At 50.7% G+C, this 16,994-nt stretch overlaps 1 protein-coding gene across 1 annotated transcript in view; it reads right to left on the reverse strand.

Moving 5' to 3' along the window:
- The window catches only part of MAP6 (microtubule associated protein 6), a 50,680-nt gene extending 33,696 nt beyond the window's left edge, over positions 1-16,984 (reverse strand). Inside the window, exon 1 of the mRNA XM_014960615.1 lies at positions 16,272-16,984. Within this exon, the coding sequence (XP_014816101.1) occupies positions 16,272-16,984 (713 nt within the window). The remainder of the gene's footprint in view (positions 1-16,271) is intronic.
- Between the last annotated feature and the right edge of the window lie 10 nt (positions 16,985-16,994).

A 16,994-nucleotide genomic window follows, 5' to 3' on the forward strand; every position in this document is an offset into this window, starting at 1 on the left:
ATACCCTGCTGGCGTCTCCAGAGATGCACAATATCCCTCGGACTTGCTCCAGCAAAGCACTTAGTACATTTTTAACTTTCAGCCTCCAAGTCCTGCTGCTCTTGACTGTGACTACAGCGGGCTCAAGCATCCCCATGGACCGTCATATTTCATATCCCCGAAAGACAATTATCCCCTTTTCCGGGGTACTCTGCCCTCTGTCCAAAACCATTCAATACTTTCCAGCTTTCTGCAACAACCATGCCTTCCATGCTCCTGACCTCTCTAATGGATGTCCTCAGGACTTTCTCTGGTCTGCAGCTACGCTGAAGTATAAATCCAGAAACCTGAATAAAAGAGTCCACCTGAGGCTTTATTAATGTGGAAGGATGTCACATCTTACATGTCAAATTCTTCAATGTACATCTCAGTACATTACTTACCCAAAGCCTATTTAAAAAAAAAAAAAAAAAAAGGAGTGGTTTTGTCAGTTAATCTCCTTTTTTTTTCAACACAATAACATTACTGACACGTGATTTGGGATTCACTGCAGAATTGCTCCTGCCCCAGCTGTTCTGTCTGGGCTGCTACCGCTGGTGATTCCTACCTCTGTGTCGCACTCTGCCCTCACCCCTCCTGAACGGCTTCTCATTTACTTCAGGCTATTTTCCTGATATGTCAAGATCCCTTTGAACTCCAACTCCAGCATGAAAAATGATGTAGCCACGCACAAGTGAAGGACTCGGCACAGGATTAGATGGATGAAATGTGGCGCCTTATTCTGCCCTTAAAAATCCCTGAAGTGCAATAAGGTACCAGTTACAACTACAGGAGCAGTGATGGGTTCAAGAGGGACAGGGAACTACTGGAGAGAGTCCAGCGTAGGGCAACAAAGATGATTGAGGGATTGGAGCACCTCCCTTACGAGGAAAGGCTCAAGGAGCTGGGACTCTTTAGCCTGGACAAGCAAAGACTGAGGGGGGACCTTATTTATAAGTATCTAAAGGGTGGGTTGAAGGATGTTGGAGCCGGACTCTTTTCAGTGGTTTCCAGTGATAGGACAAGGGGCAATGGGCTCAGGTTGGAACATGGGAAGTTCCATTCAAATATGAGAAAAAACTTCTTTATGGTGTGGGTGACGGAGCCCTGGAACAGGCTGCCCAGGGGGGTTGTGGAGTCCCCTTCTCTGGAGATCTTCAAGACCCACCTGGATGCTCCTGAGTGATGTGCTCTGGGCATTCCTGCTTTAGCAGGGGAGTTGGACCAGATGATCTCTAGAGGTCCCTTCCAACTCTCACAATTCCGTGATTCCATGATGTGTCCAATGCTGCCGGGGGCTTTTACCCCACTGAAGGAGGAAAAAGTCCAACGCTGCCAGGGGCTTTTACCCCACTGAAGGAGGAAAAAGCACCGCAACTTTCAACGACAGCATCTCCCCAGCTCTCTGCCGAAGCCCATCCCAGCTCCCTGGAAGGAACACGTGGTTTTTTTCTCTGTGTCCTCCCTCTGCCAGGCTGCTTGCCAACACATCCCTCTCTGGGAATCCTCCTCCTGAGTTGCCATAGCTACGGGCAGACACGGCAACAAGCTCGGCTGCTGGGCTGAGGCCGGCGCATTCATCCCCCACTCCGATGCAGGGGGGACCCGGTGGCAGGTTGTCACCCAGCCACGCCACAGCAGCCCTGTGTAAACCCAACCCAGGGCTTCCCACACCTTCATAGGATCTCGCACTTCCAACCTCCCATCCCCCTCCTATCTCCCTCCATCTCAGACCTTCTTGTGCACCCATTTTGTATCTGAATAAAGAGAATGCAAAGCAGGGTCAAAGACCTGATCTGCAAGCCACCATGCATTGCATGGCCAGGGCCAGGGGGGGAATTCTGCCCCTCTGCTCCGCTCTGGGGAGACACCCCCCACCCAGTGCTGCCTCCAGCTCTGGGGCCACCAACCTCAGAAGGACATGACAAAGCAGGGTCAAAGACCTGATCCGCAAGCCACCATGCATTGCATGGCCAGCAGGGCCAGGGGGAGGATTCTGTCCCTCTGCTCCTCTCTGGGGCCCCCCACCCAGTGCTGCCTCCAGCTCTGGGGCCTCAGCACAGGAGAGACATGGACCTGTTGGAGCGGGGCCAGAGGAGGCCACCATGGAGATGCTGGGAGGGCTGGAGCCCCTCTGCTGGGAGGACAGGCTGAGAGAGTTGGGGGGGTTCAGCCTGGAGAAGAGAAGGCTCTGGGGAGACCTTCTAGCCCCTTCCAATCCCTCAAGGGGCTCCAGGAAAGCTGGGGAGGGGCTCTTGATCATCGAGGGAAGCCATAGGACGAGGCGTGATGTGATGTCTTCAAACTTAAAGACGGGAGATTTAAATTTGATATTAGGAAGAAATTCTTTGGTGTGAGGGTGGTGGGACCCTGGCCCAGGTTGCCCCGAGAAGCTGTGGCTGCCCCATCCCTGGAGGGGTTCAAGGCCAGGTTTGGAGAGGGGCCAGAGGAGGCCCCGGAGATGCTGGGAGGGCTGGAGCCCCTCTGCTGTGAGGACAGGCTGAGAGAGTTGGGGGGGTTCAGCCTGGAGAAGAGAAGGCTCCGGGGAGACCTTAGAGCCCCTTCCAGTCCCTCAGGGGGCTCCAGGAAAGCTGGGGAGGGACTCTTGATCATCGAGGGAAGCCATAGGAAGAGGGGTAATGTCTTCAAACTGAAAGAGGGGAGATGGAGATGAGATCTCAGGAAGAAACTCTTTCCTGTGAGGGTGGTGGCACCCTGGCCCAGGTTGTCCCGAGAAGCTGTGGCTGCCCCATCCCTGGAGGGGTTCAAGGGCAGGTTGGAGGGGGCTTGGAGCAACCTGGTCTGCTGGGAGGTGTCCCTGCCTCTGGCAAGGGGGTGGAACTGGATGGTCTTTAATGCCCCTTCCAACCCAAACCATTCTGTGATTCATGATTCTGTGCTGGCCTCCAGAAATCCAGCAAAGCGGCAAAATCAGACCTTTGCATCTAATTCCTCCTTTAGTTTTAGGAATTCCACCAATAGCTGGCTCTGTTGCACTGGTGGTAAAGTGTGGCTCGGGCTGCAAAAGAGCTTGCAAAACACCCAGCATCCTTTCAACCTCCAGCTGGGGCTCAGGTTGATGGATCTCCACAGTCACAGTGGATTTGAGAAGGGAAAGGGACCCTGCTTTCTTTGCAGCAAAACAGCACCTGCCGCTTCTCCTTGATGTTCTTAGCCCAATAAACTCCTTTGCATCTAATTCCCCCCTTAGTTTTAGGAATTCCACCAATAGCTTGCTCTGTTGCACTGGTGGTAAATTGTGGCTCGGGTTGCAAAAGAGCTTGCAAAACACCCAGCATCCTTTCAACCTCCAGATGGGGCTCAGTTTGATGGATCTCCACAGTCACTGGATTTGAGAAGGGAAAGGGACCCCACTTCCTTTGCAGTAAAACAGCACCTGCAGCTTCTCCTTGATGTTCTTAGCCCAATAAACCAACCCTCAGCACTGCTGCTGCTCAAATCTGGGAATGGGACCAGTCAGGGTTCATGGCCCTGCCTGTGTTTCCAGCCCATCAGAGCATGATGTGCTGATTTCTTTTAGGCAAAGCTGCCCACCCGAGAGCAGATGGGCAGCCTCCTTCAAGGTGAAAGGCAAAGGGAAATGTGGGAGGAAGCCTGAAAAAGCCTGAAGCTCAGCAATCAGGGCTGATCCTGAAGGATTTCCTCCTCCTATGACCTGATGACCTCCCCCCTTGCCATTCACCCAGCACCCAGACACAAAAATGGAGGTTTCTTTACTGCAACCGGCTGGCCAACTCCAGCCTTCCTAAAGCTAAGGTTTTATCTGGTCTAACTGGATTTCTGGAAAGCCCAAACTGTCCAGCTCCCCATAAGTATATGCTTTCTATGATGTCGTCTTGTTTTTGCTTTGGAAGAAACGGATTGGATCTCCTTTGCTGGGGAATGAACGACCTGCCCATCTTTCCTCCTCCCCATGTGGCCACAATACCTTCTATAGCTGATTTAATGGGAAGGACTCAGGAGAAAAAAAAGACTGAGTGGAGGAAAACTAACTAATTCACCTAATAATTGTACATAAGCATCTTCTAATTGATAGATAGCCCTTACACACAGGAGACCAACAAGAAGCCTGTTTATATCTTGTGCAAGGGGAGCATGATGGGGCTGAGCGTGGAAAAGGATATCATAGAATCATAGAATCATAGAATCATCTAGGTTGGAAGAGACCTTTGGGATCATCGAGTCCAATCATCTACCCTACTCTACAAAGTCCTCCCCTACACCATGTCCCTTAGCACTGCATCTAAACGGCCCTTAAACACAGCCAGGGATGGTGACTCCACCCCCTCCCTGGGCAGCCTGTTCCAATGCCCTATCACTCTTTCGGTGAAAAATTCTTTCCTAATGTTCAATCTAAACCTACCCTGTTGGAGCTTCTGAGAACATCAACACTAGGGCGCGAGCTTTTAATCCTACAGGAGAGCAGGGGGTCCTGTAAGGGGACACCCTGGTCCTGCAGGGCTTTGGGGAGAGAAAGGGGATCTGAGCTGGGCTTTGGGCTAAGCGAAGCCCTGAGTGGCAATGCTGGAGCTCTTGGAAATAGCCCTATTGATGTCAACGAGCAGAATAACCTCGCAATAAATACATAGCTCTGCTCTAAAAGGCTACTCTTTTCTTTAAACACCTTCATTTTGATTTCGCCTTCCAAGATAGACAAGCAGTAAAGTGCCTGCCCAGCCCCACGTATACCTTCAAGCCTTTTCAAGAGCAAGAAAAGAAAAGCAGCCTCTGAGCAACATCAGCTGAGGAAAGGGCGACCTTGTGAAGCAACTCAGCGAGAAAATCTCTGGCTGCTTTCCAAGCTGGCACCTGAAAGCTCGGGTGGAAAAAACGCACCGTGCAAGAGGTAATTGACATGGGGAGGGAGGTTGCCGTGCAGGAGAAAGCCGACTGCAGTCAGTGGGAGTCCTACGGATGGATGCACGGCTGCTGGGAGCCAGCCCGCGGCTCGCAACACTCTCATTTTCACAGAATCACAGAATCTTCAGCTTGCAACAGTCTGATTTTCACAGAATCACAGAATCTTCATGGTTGGAAGGGACCTTTGAGATCATCAAGTCCAACCACAAAAAAAAAAACCAAACCACAAACCAACAAAAAAACCCAACACCCCCACCTCCCCACCAGAACCCCACCACCACCACAACAGACACAAACCAACAATCTTGGGCACTAGAGCATGCACTGAAATACACATCTACATGTTTCTTAAATACCTGCACTGATGGTGACTCCACCACCTCCCTGGGCAGGCTGTTCCAGTGCCTGACCACCCTCTCAGTAAAGTAATTCTTCCTAATATCTAATCTAAACCTCCCCTGCCCCAACTTCAGACCATTTCCTCTGGTCCTGTCGTTATTCCCTTGGGAGAAGAGGCCAACACCTGCCTCTCTACAACCTCTTTCAGGTAGCTGTAGAGGGCAATGAGGTCCTCCCTCAGCTTCCTCTTCTCCAAACTAAACATGCCCAGTCATCTTGGGCACTAGAGGATGCCCTGAAGAGCCAGGCTGCATACACATCTACATGTTTCTTAAATACCTGCAGGGATGCACCTCCCTGGGCAGGTTGCTCCAGTGCCTGACCACCCTCTCAGTAAAGTAATTCTTCCTAATATCTAATCTAAACCTCCCCTGCCCCAACTTCAGACCATTTCCTCTGATCCTGTCGTTATTCCCTTGGGAGAAGAGGCCAACACCTGCCTCTCTACAACCTCTTTCAGGTAGCTGTAGAGGGCAATGAGGTCCTCCCTCAGCTTCCTCTTCTCCAAACTAAACATGCCCAGTTCTGGGCGTATTTTCTGGCATTTTCTGTGCCCCTACAGTGGAGATGGAGTAACCGATGCCGAAACGCTTCCTTTACAGCTCTGCGGTGGTACTTTTGGAGTTAAAAAACAGAGGAATGTAAAGCCTGGCGTTAAGCAACCACGCACCAGCTGAACAGCAAGATTTTACAAATCTGCTGGCAGCAAGGACGAGCCGGGAGACGCTTTGACGATAATAAAATGATAAATAGAAATCCCCACCCGGGGATGTTATTTTGTGCTCCTGATTTGCTGCCTGGAAGAGCGGCTACGGCAAGTCATGGAATCACAGAATAAAATAATTTATATTGGAAGGGACCTTTCAGATCATCAAGTCCAAACATCAGCCTGACACTGACAAAACCCACCACTAACCCACGTCCCTCAGCACCACGTCTGTCTGGCTCTTAAATCCCTCCAGGGATGGAGACTCCACCACCGCCCTGGGCAGCCTGTTCCAGTGCTCCACCACTCTCACAGTAAAGAAGCTTCTCCTCAGGTTTAGGTGGAACTTCTTATACTCAAGTTTGTGCCCATTCCCTCTTGTCCTGTCTTGTCCACCACTGAGAAAAGACCAGCCCTGTCTTCCTTCCCCTTCAAGTTTTTGTACACATTAATGAGATCTCCCCTAAGCCTTCTCAAGACTAAAAAGACCCAAGTCCCTCAGCCTCTCCTCGTAGGAGAGATGCTCCAGGCCCTTAATCATCTTTGTGGCCCTTTGCTGTACCCTCTCCAGCAGTTCGTGTCCTTCTGGAACTGGGGAGCCCAGAACTGGTCCCAGTGCTCCAGCTGGGGCCTCCCCAGGGCAGAGCAGAGGGACAGGACGACCTCCCTCCACCTGCTGCTCACACTCTTCCTGATGCCCCCCAGGTTGCCATTGGCCTTCTTGGGCCACAAGGACACATTCCTGGCTCATGGTCATCCTCTTGTCCACAAGAACTCTAAGGTCTTTTTCCTCAGAGCTGTTCCTCATTTCAGGCAAGCCACCCGTCAGCCTGAGAGCATCCCTCACATGAATCCTCCCTTGCAAAACTGAATTACACCTCCACCAAAACAACAATAAAAAAAATTGACAAACCAAAAAATTAAAACATTTGAAAAATTTAAAAATTAAAAAAAAAAAAGATTTTTTTAAAAAAGCAGCCTCCCCACCTTCCCAGCCTTCCCAGCACCAAAATGCCCTGTTTCACAGTCTCAACAGCCGTTCTCCCAAAGCAGCAGGAGTCTCTCCGTACACACACTGGCTTTGCAAAGTGCTGCGGGGTCCCTTCAGGTGAAGGCACCGTTTGAGGAAAAGGAGTTATTAATAGAAAGCAGAATGTGTTAGCTATAAAACACCCGCAACGTCGGACTCGGGGAGGAGCGATGAGTTGGAGGTCAAAGCAGTAACTTGGTGAACAGCTTGTTTTGTGTATGTGCATATGTGTATATATATATACACACAAATATATATATAAATATGAAGGACATTGGAAGGATATCTAGAATACTGTGTTATAAATCAAGAGAAATAAAACTTCCATCCTATAAAACTTCCCTAAAAATGACTTTCCCCTTCCTGGCTGATGCTGATGGTCACGCTCGCAGGAGAGCATCCATGCTCTTGCCCCGGTGTGGCAAGGATTATTTGAAGATATCAGCATTAGTGCGACGAACACATTCAGCTAAGAGCAAAGAAAAGCAAGATTGATGTAGGTAAAACTTCCCTAAAACTGCCTTTTCCCCCCTGGCTGATGCTGATGGTCACGTTTCCAGGAGAGCATCCATGCTCTCACCCTGGTGTGGCAAGGATTATTTGAAGATATCAACATTAGTGTGACAAACACATTCAACTAAGAGCAAAGAAAAGCAAGATTGATGTAGGATAGAGTGGAGAAGTGCTTAGAAAGTGAAGGCTTGTTCAACCGGTAGGAGACGCGAAAAGCAAAGGTCATGCTCTAAATGTGAGACAAGACAAATTTACAACGGCCGTCCGTGATTTATTTAGCAAAGGAAGGACAGGGAAAGTCCTCCTGTCTAAATTAGCTGATCCCTCTCCTCTCCTCTTTATTTATTGTTTGTGTTACAGCCATAGCTTGAAGCCGCCAAGAGAAAGCGGGGTCTGCTCTACAGCATCTGCTCCTGCATCCAGGAGAAGCTGGTGGTCTAAACAGACACGGCAGCAACTGGGAGGGGAGGAGGAAAGATGTTTGACATGTCCTTTGATACGATAACTGACTTAGCAGACAAAAGAAATGAGAAAATCTATCTGGTTCCAGTAAAGCATTTGATACAGGGCCACGTGGGAAATCATTAATTAAGCCAGTGAACGCGAACATCAGCAGAACAGGAAAGTGGGCAAGGGAAATATGACAATGATGTGTGTTGGAAGGCTGAGCTGCAGCCTGGAAGGAGGTTAGCAGTGTTTAACATTTTTAAGATTGACTCTGGCAGACAAAAATAGGGCAACACTGATGAGACCTCCTAATGGCACAACGTTGTAGGCAGCACCAATACGGAGAAGGATCGGGATATCACAGAGGAAGACAAGGATTGACCTTGACTGCTGTGTTCAGATGGGATGAAAATTATTAGTACTAGATTCTCTGCTCGGTACTAATCACCAGGATTTTTTGATATGGGATGGGAGCTCCAAGGCTGGAACTGCCTAAGGAGGAGAACGACATGGAGGTCCTGGTTATCAAAGGATAAGTGGGGGATTCATGATGCATCTGTGATGCCCACAAGTAGGACATGTGAGTCTCAATAGAGATGGGGGTCTCATCTCCAAAGGGCAACAATCTGCATCTGTGTTGAAGAAACAGTGATTTCATCTAGGAAGAGCTGGAGAAAAACAGTTGATACAGGGGGTAAAAAGACAACTAAAAAACTACAGAGCCAAACGATGGGGATACTGTACTTGGAGACACCAAGCACTGACCTCCAGATAGGAGAAAAGCACTAAGTAACCCAGTGCCAACAAAACACTGGGTTATAGCTAACCTGTCCATTGACTCAGACTGGAAATGAGACGATGGTTGCAAACCATCAGAGACTGAGGTCTTGGTGCACCCTTCCATCTGGCATTGTGCAACCAAAAATTCCTTATTTCTGAGACAGAGCCTTGGATGTTCCTCGCAAAGACCAAATAACAAACTAAATAATTGGGCTTACTGGTTCAGAGGGTCCCATCCAGGGAAAATCGCTCAAGCACATTGACTCCACCACCTGAATGCCACCTCCATCTCTTCCTCCTGCTCAACCCCTGTCCTATGGCACACACAGCCCAGCTCCACCTTGCACACAGTCAAAGTAGCCAAATTTGATATTGCCTGCACTGTTGAGAAGCTCTCAGTTGGCTTTTGGGGCTGGATATTGTCCGCCTTAATGTGATTGCAGGAATACATTGGCAAATACACCAACTTGGAGATACTACCAAGAGCCTTTCTTGGCTGGTAGACTATATCCCCAGGAGATCAAGACGCAAAGTGTGACAGGACAGCACGGCACCCATCTCCATCCTCTTTGTTTCTTAGTAAACACAAGATTTTTCTCCACACATGGTTATTACATTCTCATATGACCGGTCCTTGTGGTATCAGCAGACGTCCTGTCTCCTCCTGCTGCTAAAGGTACTTATCAAGTAACTGCTGAGCCAGAGTCAAAACAAGGTGGTTGCACCCAAACTGCTTGTTGGGATCAGTTCTTGATTGGTACCTGCTCACAAATCCAGCCTGGGAAGCGGGCTAAGGACTGTTTCAACAACTGAAGGGTGTAGATGATCACATTCCCATGACCAGAAATGTGTCCTGAAACTGTTAAATCTACTATTACAGACCCAACCTATGGATATGATCCAAAATTTCAGAAGGCAATAGAAAATTTCCCACCAAGTTTGGCAGATCTAACAGTACGAGCATTGTTACTGGGTGTCCCACGAAGGTGGGACATCTCCTCCACTGGAGATTTTCAGGAATAGGTTAGACAAAATCAATCTGGTGTGGTGTAGACATATCATCCCCTTCCCCAGAAACGGGATATGGACCAGATGACCTTGGGACATCCTTCCAGCCCTACATTTCCACATCTATAATGATGGAGTATGAATTCTCTGCCCTTAAAATCATAGAATGATATGGGGTTGGAAGGGACCTCTGGAGATCATCTAGTCCAACTGCCCTGCCAGACCGTACCTAGAGCACATTGCACAGGAACTTGTCCAGGCAGGTTTTGAATGTCTCCAGAGAAGGAGACTCCACCACCTCTCTGGGCAGCCTCTGCCAGGGCTCTGCAACCCTCAGAAGTTCCTCCTCATGTTTAGGTGGAACTTCTAATACTCGTGTTTGTGCCCATTTCCTCTTGTCCTGTCACTGGGCACCACTGAGAAAAGACTGGCCCCGTCCTCCTGACACCCACCTTTTAAGTATTTGTATGCATTAATTAGATCTCCCTTCAGTCTTCTCTTCTCCAGACTAAAAAGACCCAAGTCCCTCAGCCTTTCCTCATAAGGGAGATGCTCTAGGTCCCTCATCATCTTTGTAGCCTTTTGCTGTCCCCTCTCCAGCAGTTCCCTGTCCTTCTGGAACTGGGGAGCCCAGAACTGGTCCCAGTGCTCCAGCTGGGGCCTCCCCAGGGCAGAGCAGAGGGGCAGGATGACCTCCCTCCTCCTGCTGACCATGCTCTTCTTGATGCACCCCAGGATGCCATTGGCCTTCTTGGCCACAAGGGCACGTTGCTGGCTCATGGTCATCCTGTTGTCCACAAGAACTCATGTAGCTCATTCCAGCCCCTCCCTGCGTGGACACCCCTTCCCTAAATTATCTCTTCTGTCTCTCTGAAAAAATACAGAGCAAGTCTCCAGCGCTGACTCATTCATCTCTATAGCTACTACAAATTCTCATTTGCTCCACATCTTTAGTACCTCCAGGGCTTGAGATGAATGACAGAACGTTAGCAACAGGCGATTCATTAATACTAGAGGCAGTCCAAATTTTTCCATTGAAGCCTTTTTTTTTGTTTTGTTTCCTCTGACAGGGAAGGAAATTGGTGGGGGAAAAGGAATAAATAATTGCGTTGGTAAAAAAAAACAATTCTTTTTGGTGAAAAACTTGAAAACTACCTTTCACAAAATTACTTCTCTGGGGAAAATTCCTTGCCTTACTTCTTATTTCAGCACTCTGGAAAAGGGGTGAAACTTCCCCTTTTATAGCTTTTTTTTTTTTTTTTTTCTTCAGGGAAAAAAGGTAACAAAAGGAGAAGAATGCAAGGCAGAGAAGAAGAAGGAAAAAAACCACCCAGGAAATACTTAATTCTAACATTTTCCCATAATTTTCAAACAAAAATGGAAAACATTCATTTCTTCTTGCATTTTTTGCCAAATGTGCTTTGAATTGTTCCACTTCCACCAGGAAATGCCACTTTCTGTGCATTTCATCACCTACTCTCCCTGGTCCCAGGGTCAACCCCGGCCCCCTCCATCCTTCAGTGCAGCAGAGAGAAGAGCTCTGCCCATCCCTTCCAGGAGTTCAGGGGCCAAAATCCCCTCCCAAGGCCCAGTACAGATAAAGCCCTCAATGATGCCACCAGATCCTCCAATAGGACACCAGATCATCAAACAAGAAAGGGTTCCATCCAGCAGCAAGAGCTGAAAAGCCCTCAGGTCGGGTCCTGACCCCTATCTAAAAGTCAGGTCAGCCCCATAAACTACTTGCTGAAGGATGCCCTGGTCCATACTTTGTCCCTCAGGGTCCACAGGCCACCATGAGAAGCAGGACTGCAGGAAGAGGGGGTTGAAGGGAGCTGCAGCCTGCTCCTATAAAGTTCCTTGGGCACCTTGTGCTTTGGGGAGGGAAACTGAGGCAAGAAGCACCTCGGTGCTGGAACCTGGGTCCCAGCAAAGCACACCCAGTCACAGCAAACAAGAGAATGATGCCCTGAAGCTGCACCCCGACCCCAGCCCTGAGCCCACTATAAGGTCTCCCTGGAGCCTTCTCTTCTCCAGGCTGAACCCCCCAACTCTCTCAGCCTGTCCTCCCAGCAGAGGGGGTCCAGCCCTCCCAGCATCTCCATGGTGGCCTCCTCTGGCCCCGCTCCAACAGGTCCATGTCTCTCCTGTGCTGAGGCCCCAGAGCTGGAGGCAGCACTGGGTGGGGGGTGTCTCCCCAGAGCGGAGCAGAGGGGCAGAATCCCCTCCCTGGCCCTGCTGGCCACGCTGCTGGGGATGCAGCTCAGGATGTGGGGGGCTTTCTGGGCTGACAGCGCACGTTGCCAGCTCATGTTGAGCATCTCATGAACCAACACTCCCAAGTCCTTCTCAGCAGGGCTGCTCTCCTTCCTTCCATCCCCCAGCTTGTGTTGATACCAGAGGTTGGCCTGACCCAGGTACAGGACCCTGCACTTGGCCTTGTTGAACCTCATGAGGTTCACCACAGGCCCATCATGCACGACTTGATTGCCTCCAAACCTACTGGCCACTGATGGCTTCAAACCAAACATTGCCCTGGGAGTCCTTTAACTCTTGGAGACCACTAGGAATGCGTGTGTCCTCCCACTGTTTCCCTTGGTTTGCCAAGGGAATTTATTTGGGCATAAATAAATTTTAAAATCCTCCATATAAATAAATACTTAATAAATGTATATAAATAAAGATGGATAGTATAAAGGTAAAGATTAATAATATGACTATGAATAATATCAATATAAATAATATGATCTAAGATGATCTTAAATGTCCCTTCCAACCTAGACAATTCTATGATTCTAATATAAATAGAATCATAGAATCATAGAATCATAGAATGGTTTGGGTTGGAAGGAACCTTAAAAATCATCTTGTTCCAACCCCCCAGCCATGGGCAAGGTAAAAATAAAGTAAATAATATAAACAAAAATAAATCCTATTTATTCCGTAGGCTCTCTGGGCACAGGCAGTCTCTTGCTGTTGCTGCTCTGGCTGTGCTGAAGGTTTCTGGGCTCTAACACTAATGCAAACAAATCAACCATCCCCTGGGCTGGGAGTATCCTCCATCCTCTGTGGCCAGAACCACCGGGCATCACCTCTCCTCTGGAGGTCTGGTATAAAGAGATTAGAAAAGGGAATTCCTCCCTTTCACCCTAATGACCTTGGGCGAGTTGCTTACTCTGTCCCACACTCCATTCCCTCACCTGGAAATAACATACAGGGGGACAGAGTGAGCTTAAAAAACCGTTACTGGTGTGGTCTTTGGTTTCACCAAGGAATTGTTTCCAAGCCTCGGAGCATCACATTACGCTGATTTAGAGAAGAATGTAAGGACATCTCCCCCTGCTCTCGGCTGCTGGGGAGCCTTCACCTGCACACAAGCCCAGCAAAGGCCATGGAGGACAAGCCCTGCGTTAGCAATCCTTGATCCTCTCTAGCAGAATCACAGAATGATCTGGGGTTGGAATGGACCTCTGGAGATCATCCAGTCCAACCCCCTGCCAGAGCACGTCCACCCAGAGCAGGTTCACAGGAACGTGTCCAGGTGGAGTTTGAATATCTCCAGAGGAGACTCCACCACCTCTCTGGGCAGCCTCTTCCAGGGCTCTGCCACCCTCAAAGTGAAGAAGTTCCTCCTCATGTTTAGATGGAACTTCTTATGTTCAAGTTTGTGCCCATTTCCTCTTGTCCTGTCCCTGGGCACCACTGAAAAAAGACTGGCCCCATCCTCCTGACACCCACCCTTGAAGGATTTATAGAGTATTTTATATAGAGAGTATTTTATTCTCTTCTCCAGACTAAAAAAACACAAGTCCCTCAGCCTTTCCTCAGCAGAGAGATGCTCCAGGCCCCTCAGCATCTTTGTAGCCCTCTGCTGTACCCTCTCCAGCAGTTCCCTGTCCTTCTTGAACTGGGGAGCCCAAGGTCAGGAAGGTCATTAGGTGGTCATTTTGCCTGCTGGGTAGCCCAAAAGGTTGCCCAAACAGTCTCCGTCCTTGGAGATGTTCAAAACCCACCCAGCAGGGACTCCTGTGAGTAGCAGGGTTCTCGATAGTAATAAGGATTTGGAGAATTTGGCTTTTAAAAAGAACCCAAACAAGAAACAACACTTCAAAGATGCCTAATTTGAACAGAAAATGAGAACAATCAGCCCCAGCATCATTTCTGCACTAATGAAAAGGCGCTTACGTTCCAGGGCTGAGCGTCAGAGCAAACACTTCTCTTGCAATAGGCTGCAAGGAAGAAACAAAAACACGGAAATGGGAGAGCAGATGAGGATCCAAGGGGAAAGAGAAGCCCTAAGGGTGCCCTGAAAGATGAGGGAGCAACATGGTTCCTTCAGGTTCCTCTTGGGTTTAACATCTGAGCTGACCCAACCCCTTTGCTCGGGGAGGAAACAGAGCAGCAACGGCAGCCGTACGAATCTGCTGGAGCAGGCAGGAGGGAAGGTACGTGGAAGGAGGGGAGGGTGAGCAATCTGCATTTAAATATGCAAGTAAATAAGGATAATTATCCTTTGCAACAGCGGCAGACAGCAACATGACAGCTCTCCAGCCCTAGGATGGCTTTCTGCTTTAGCCCTGCCATCACCAGACCTTGGAAGCTGACCAGACGAAAAGCTGAGTCAAAAACAATCACAGCCGGCCAAAAGGGATTAAAGGACAGTGGGCACTTCTGGAAAACCCTTCCCTTACACCCTCCAAAAATCCCCGGCCATTTTCTCACGTCTCAGGCGACCGCCCCCGTCCCCCCTGGATGCACCTGAGCCCACAGCATCACTCGCATCCCTGGGAAGAGCCAGAACCGACCCAAAACTACAGCAAAAAGCGAAATCTCCCTGCTCGAACGTTTTCCCACCCGTGGGGAAAGGAGGTGACTGTCAGCTCTGCCCCTCCACGCAGTCACCGGTGGGACACGGGAGTCAAAACCCAGCTTCGTTTGAAACCTGCCTGAATTTACTACCTGTCTGGTGGCAGGGTGTCACCTCTAAATCTCCCAGAATCACAGAATCTTCTAGGTTGGAAGGGACCTTAAAGATCATCTTGTCCAACCATCAGCCTAACTGACAAAAATAGACACCCACACAACAAACAAGGAGCATCATCACTAAACCATACCTCCCAGCACTACATCAACCCGTCTTTTGAACACCTCCAGGGATGGTGCCTCAACCACCTCCCTGGGCAGCCCATTCCAATGCCTGAGAACCCTTTCAGTGAAAGAATTTTTCCTAATATCCAGCCTGAACCTCCCCTGGCACAACTTGAGGCCATTTCCTCTCGTCCTGTCGCCTGTGACTTGAGAGAAGAGACCGACCCCCACCTCTCTACACCCTCCTTTCAGGGAGTTGTAGAGAGCAAGAAGGTCTCCCCTCAGCCTCCCCAAGGAAGAAAAAAAATCAACCATTCAAAGGCACAAACACCTTCACAGAGGGGACGGGGGAGAAGCAAAAAGGCTGCAGCTACACTTTGGTGACAACAACCCCCGGCTCTGCTCTTTCCTACCCTCACCCTGGCCTCGGCGGCAGCGGGCTCTGCCAAGGAAAGCTCTGGAAAAACACAATCTCAGCAAACCCTCCTTGCGAACGTACGCGCAGGGCAGTCACCCCATCCCTTGGGTTTCGCATTCCCGGCGCATCCAACCCCCTTCCCACCCGGAGAGGAACAACAACGGCCTCTCTCCCGCCGGGGAGGAGTTTTCCCGCTCTCCACATCCCAAACGGGGTGAAATCAGGGCACCTCTTTTTTTTTTTTAGCCCCAGGGAGGATGGAGGGAGGGATCACCCCCCCTAAACCCCCCTCCACACGCACACACACCTCGGCGCGCCGCGTTAAACATGGCAGCATCCCAAGGCTGCCCCACCCAAGCGGGCCTAGGACGCTTTGTCTTGGGGATGCTGCTGGTCTGGGATGCCACCCAGCATCCTCCCGTGCGTGGGGTACCCCACGGGTGCGTGGACCCCCCCCCCATCCACCCGTGGGCCCCTCGGGATGCGGCGATGCGGTGGGGATGCCTCTCCTTGGGGTTTGTGGCACGGCGGGTGGGATTTTGGGGCTGTGTTTGGAAAGGACCAGAGGTCACTTGCACACCCTGGGGGAGCACCCAAACCTCCCCCCTGCATAAAACTGGGTGTTTCTGAATTTTGGGATGCAGCGATGGGGAAGAGGAGGGGGGAGGGAACGGACACCTCAACCTGCTCCAAACCCACCCAGCAAAAAGGACCCCCGTGGATTCACTACCCGCACAGCACCCACCCGCATCCCATCAACAACACCCAGAAAAGGGGGGAATCGATGCAGGACACCCAGAGAAGTGGGGAATTTTAAGGACAGACACCCCCTCCCCCCCAGTAGGAGGTCACCACCCCCCTAAAATCCTGGTTCACCCACCTCCCAGGGTAGGATGTCCCCACCAGGGATGGCCAAGAGGGGACCGGAGACGGACTGGGGAGGAGATGGGGGGGTGTATTGAGTAGGGGGAGGGGGGTCTCACCTGTAGGACGAGCTGACCCCCGCCGCCACCTCCTCCTTGATCTGCCTGTTGAGAGCATCGGCGGCCGCCCTGCCCCTGCCCGCCTCCGGCTGCTGCCCCCCAGCCTCCTCCGCCTTCTTCCGACCCTTCTCTCTCCCATCCCCGGCCCGCACCCCTTTGGGATGCTCATCCTCCCCTTCGGGGTCTTCCTCTTTCTTTTCGGGTGGGAGAAGAACCTTCCTTCTCTTCTCCTGAGCCGGTTTCTCCGGAGAGCCGCGGTCCAAGGCGAGGACGGGAGAAGGTCCCGGTTTGGGGATCCAAGGATGGTCCCCTCTTTTTGGGATGGGCCAGGCACGGAAATCCTTCTGGTACTGGGTCTCCTTCTCGAAGGGTGTATCCGAGGGTTGGTACTCGCTTTTGGGTTTGCAGCTGGGCTCCGGGCGCTGCACCTTCCAAGGTTTGTAATCGTGTCGCATCACCGAATCGGCGGGAGGAGATGGGTGAGGGACCGGACCGGGTCGGGTCGGACCAGGAACCGCATCTCCCGCACCATCACCGGCGGGTTGGGTCTCGATGGGGGCGGCGGGACGAGGAAAAGAAGGCGCGGGGGCGGCGGGATGCTCGGTGGCCTCGGAATATTTGGTGAAAACCAAAGGGACGGCGATGTCGGCTTTATCCAGCTGGTTCCAGAAACGGGCGATGCAGCAAGCGCGGGTGATGCAGGGCCAGGCCATGGCGGCCCCC

Source organism: Calidris pugnax, unplaced genomic scaffold (genome assembly GCF_001431845.1).
Source record: "Calidris pugnax isolate Ruff unplaced genomic scaffold, ASM143184v1 scaffold270, whole genome shotgun sequence".
Taxonomy (NCBI): domain Eukaryota; kingdom Metazoa; phylum Chordata; class Aves; order Charadriiformes; family Scolopacidae; genus Calidris; species Calidris pugnax.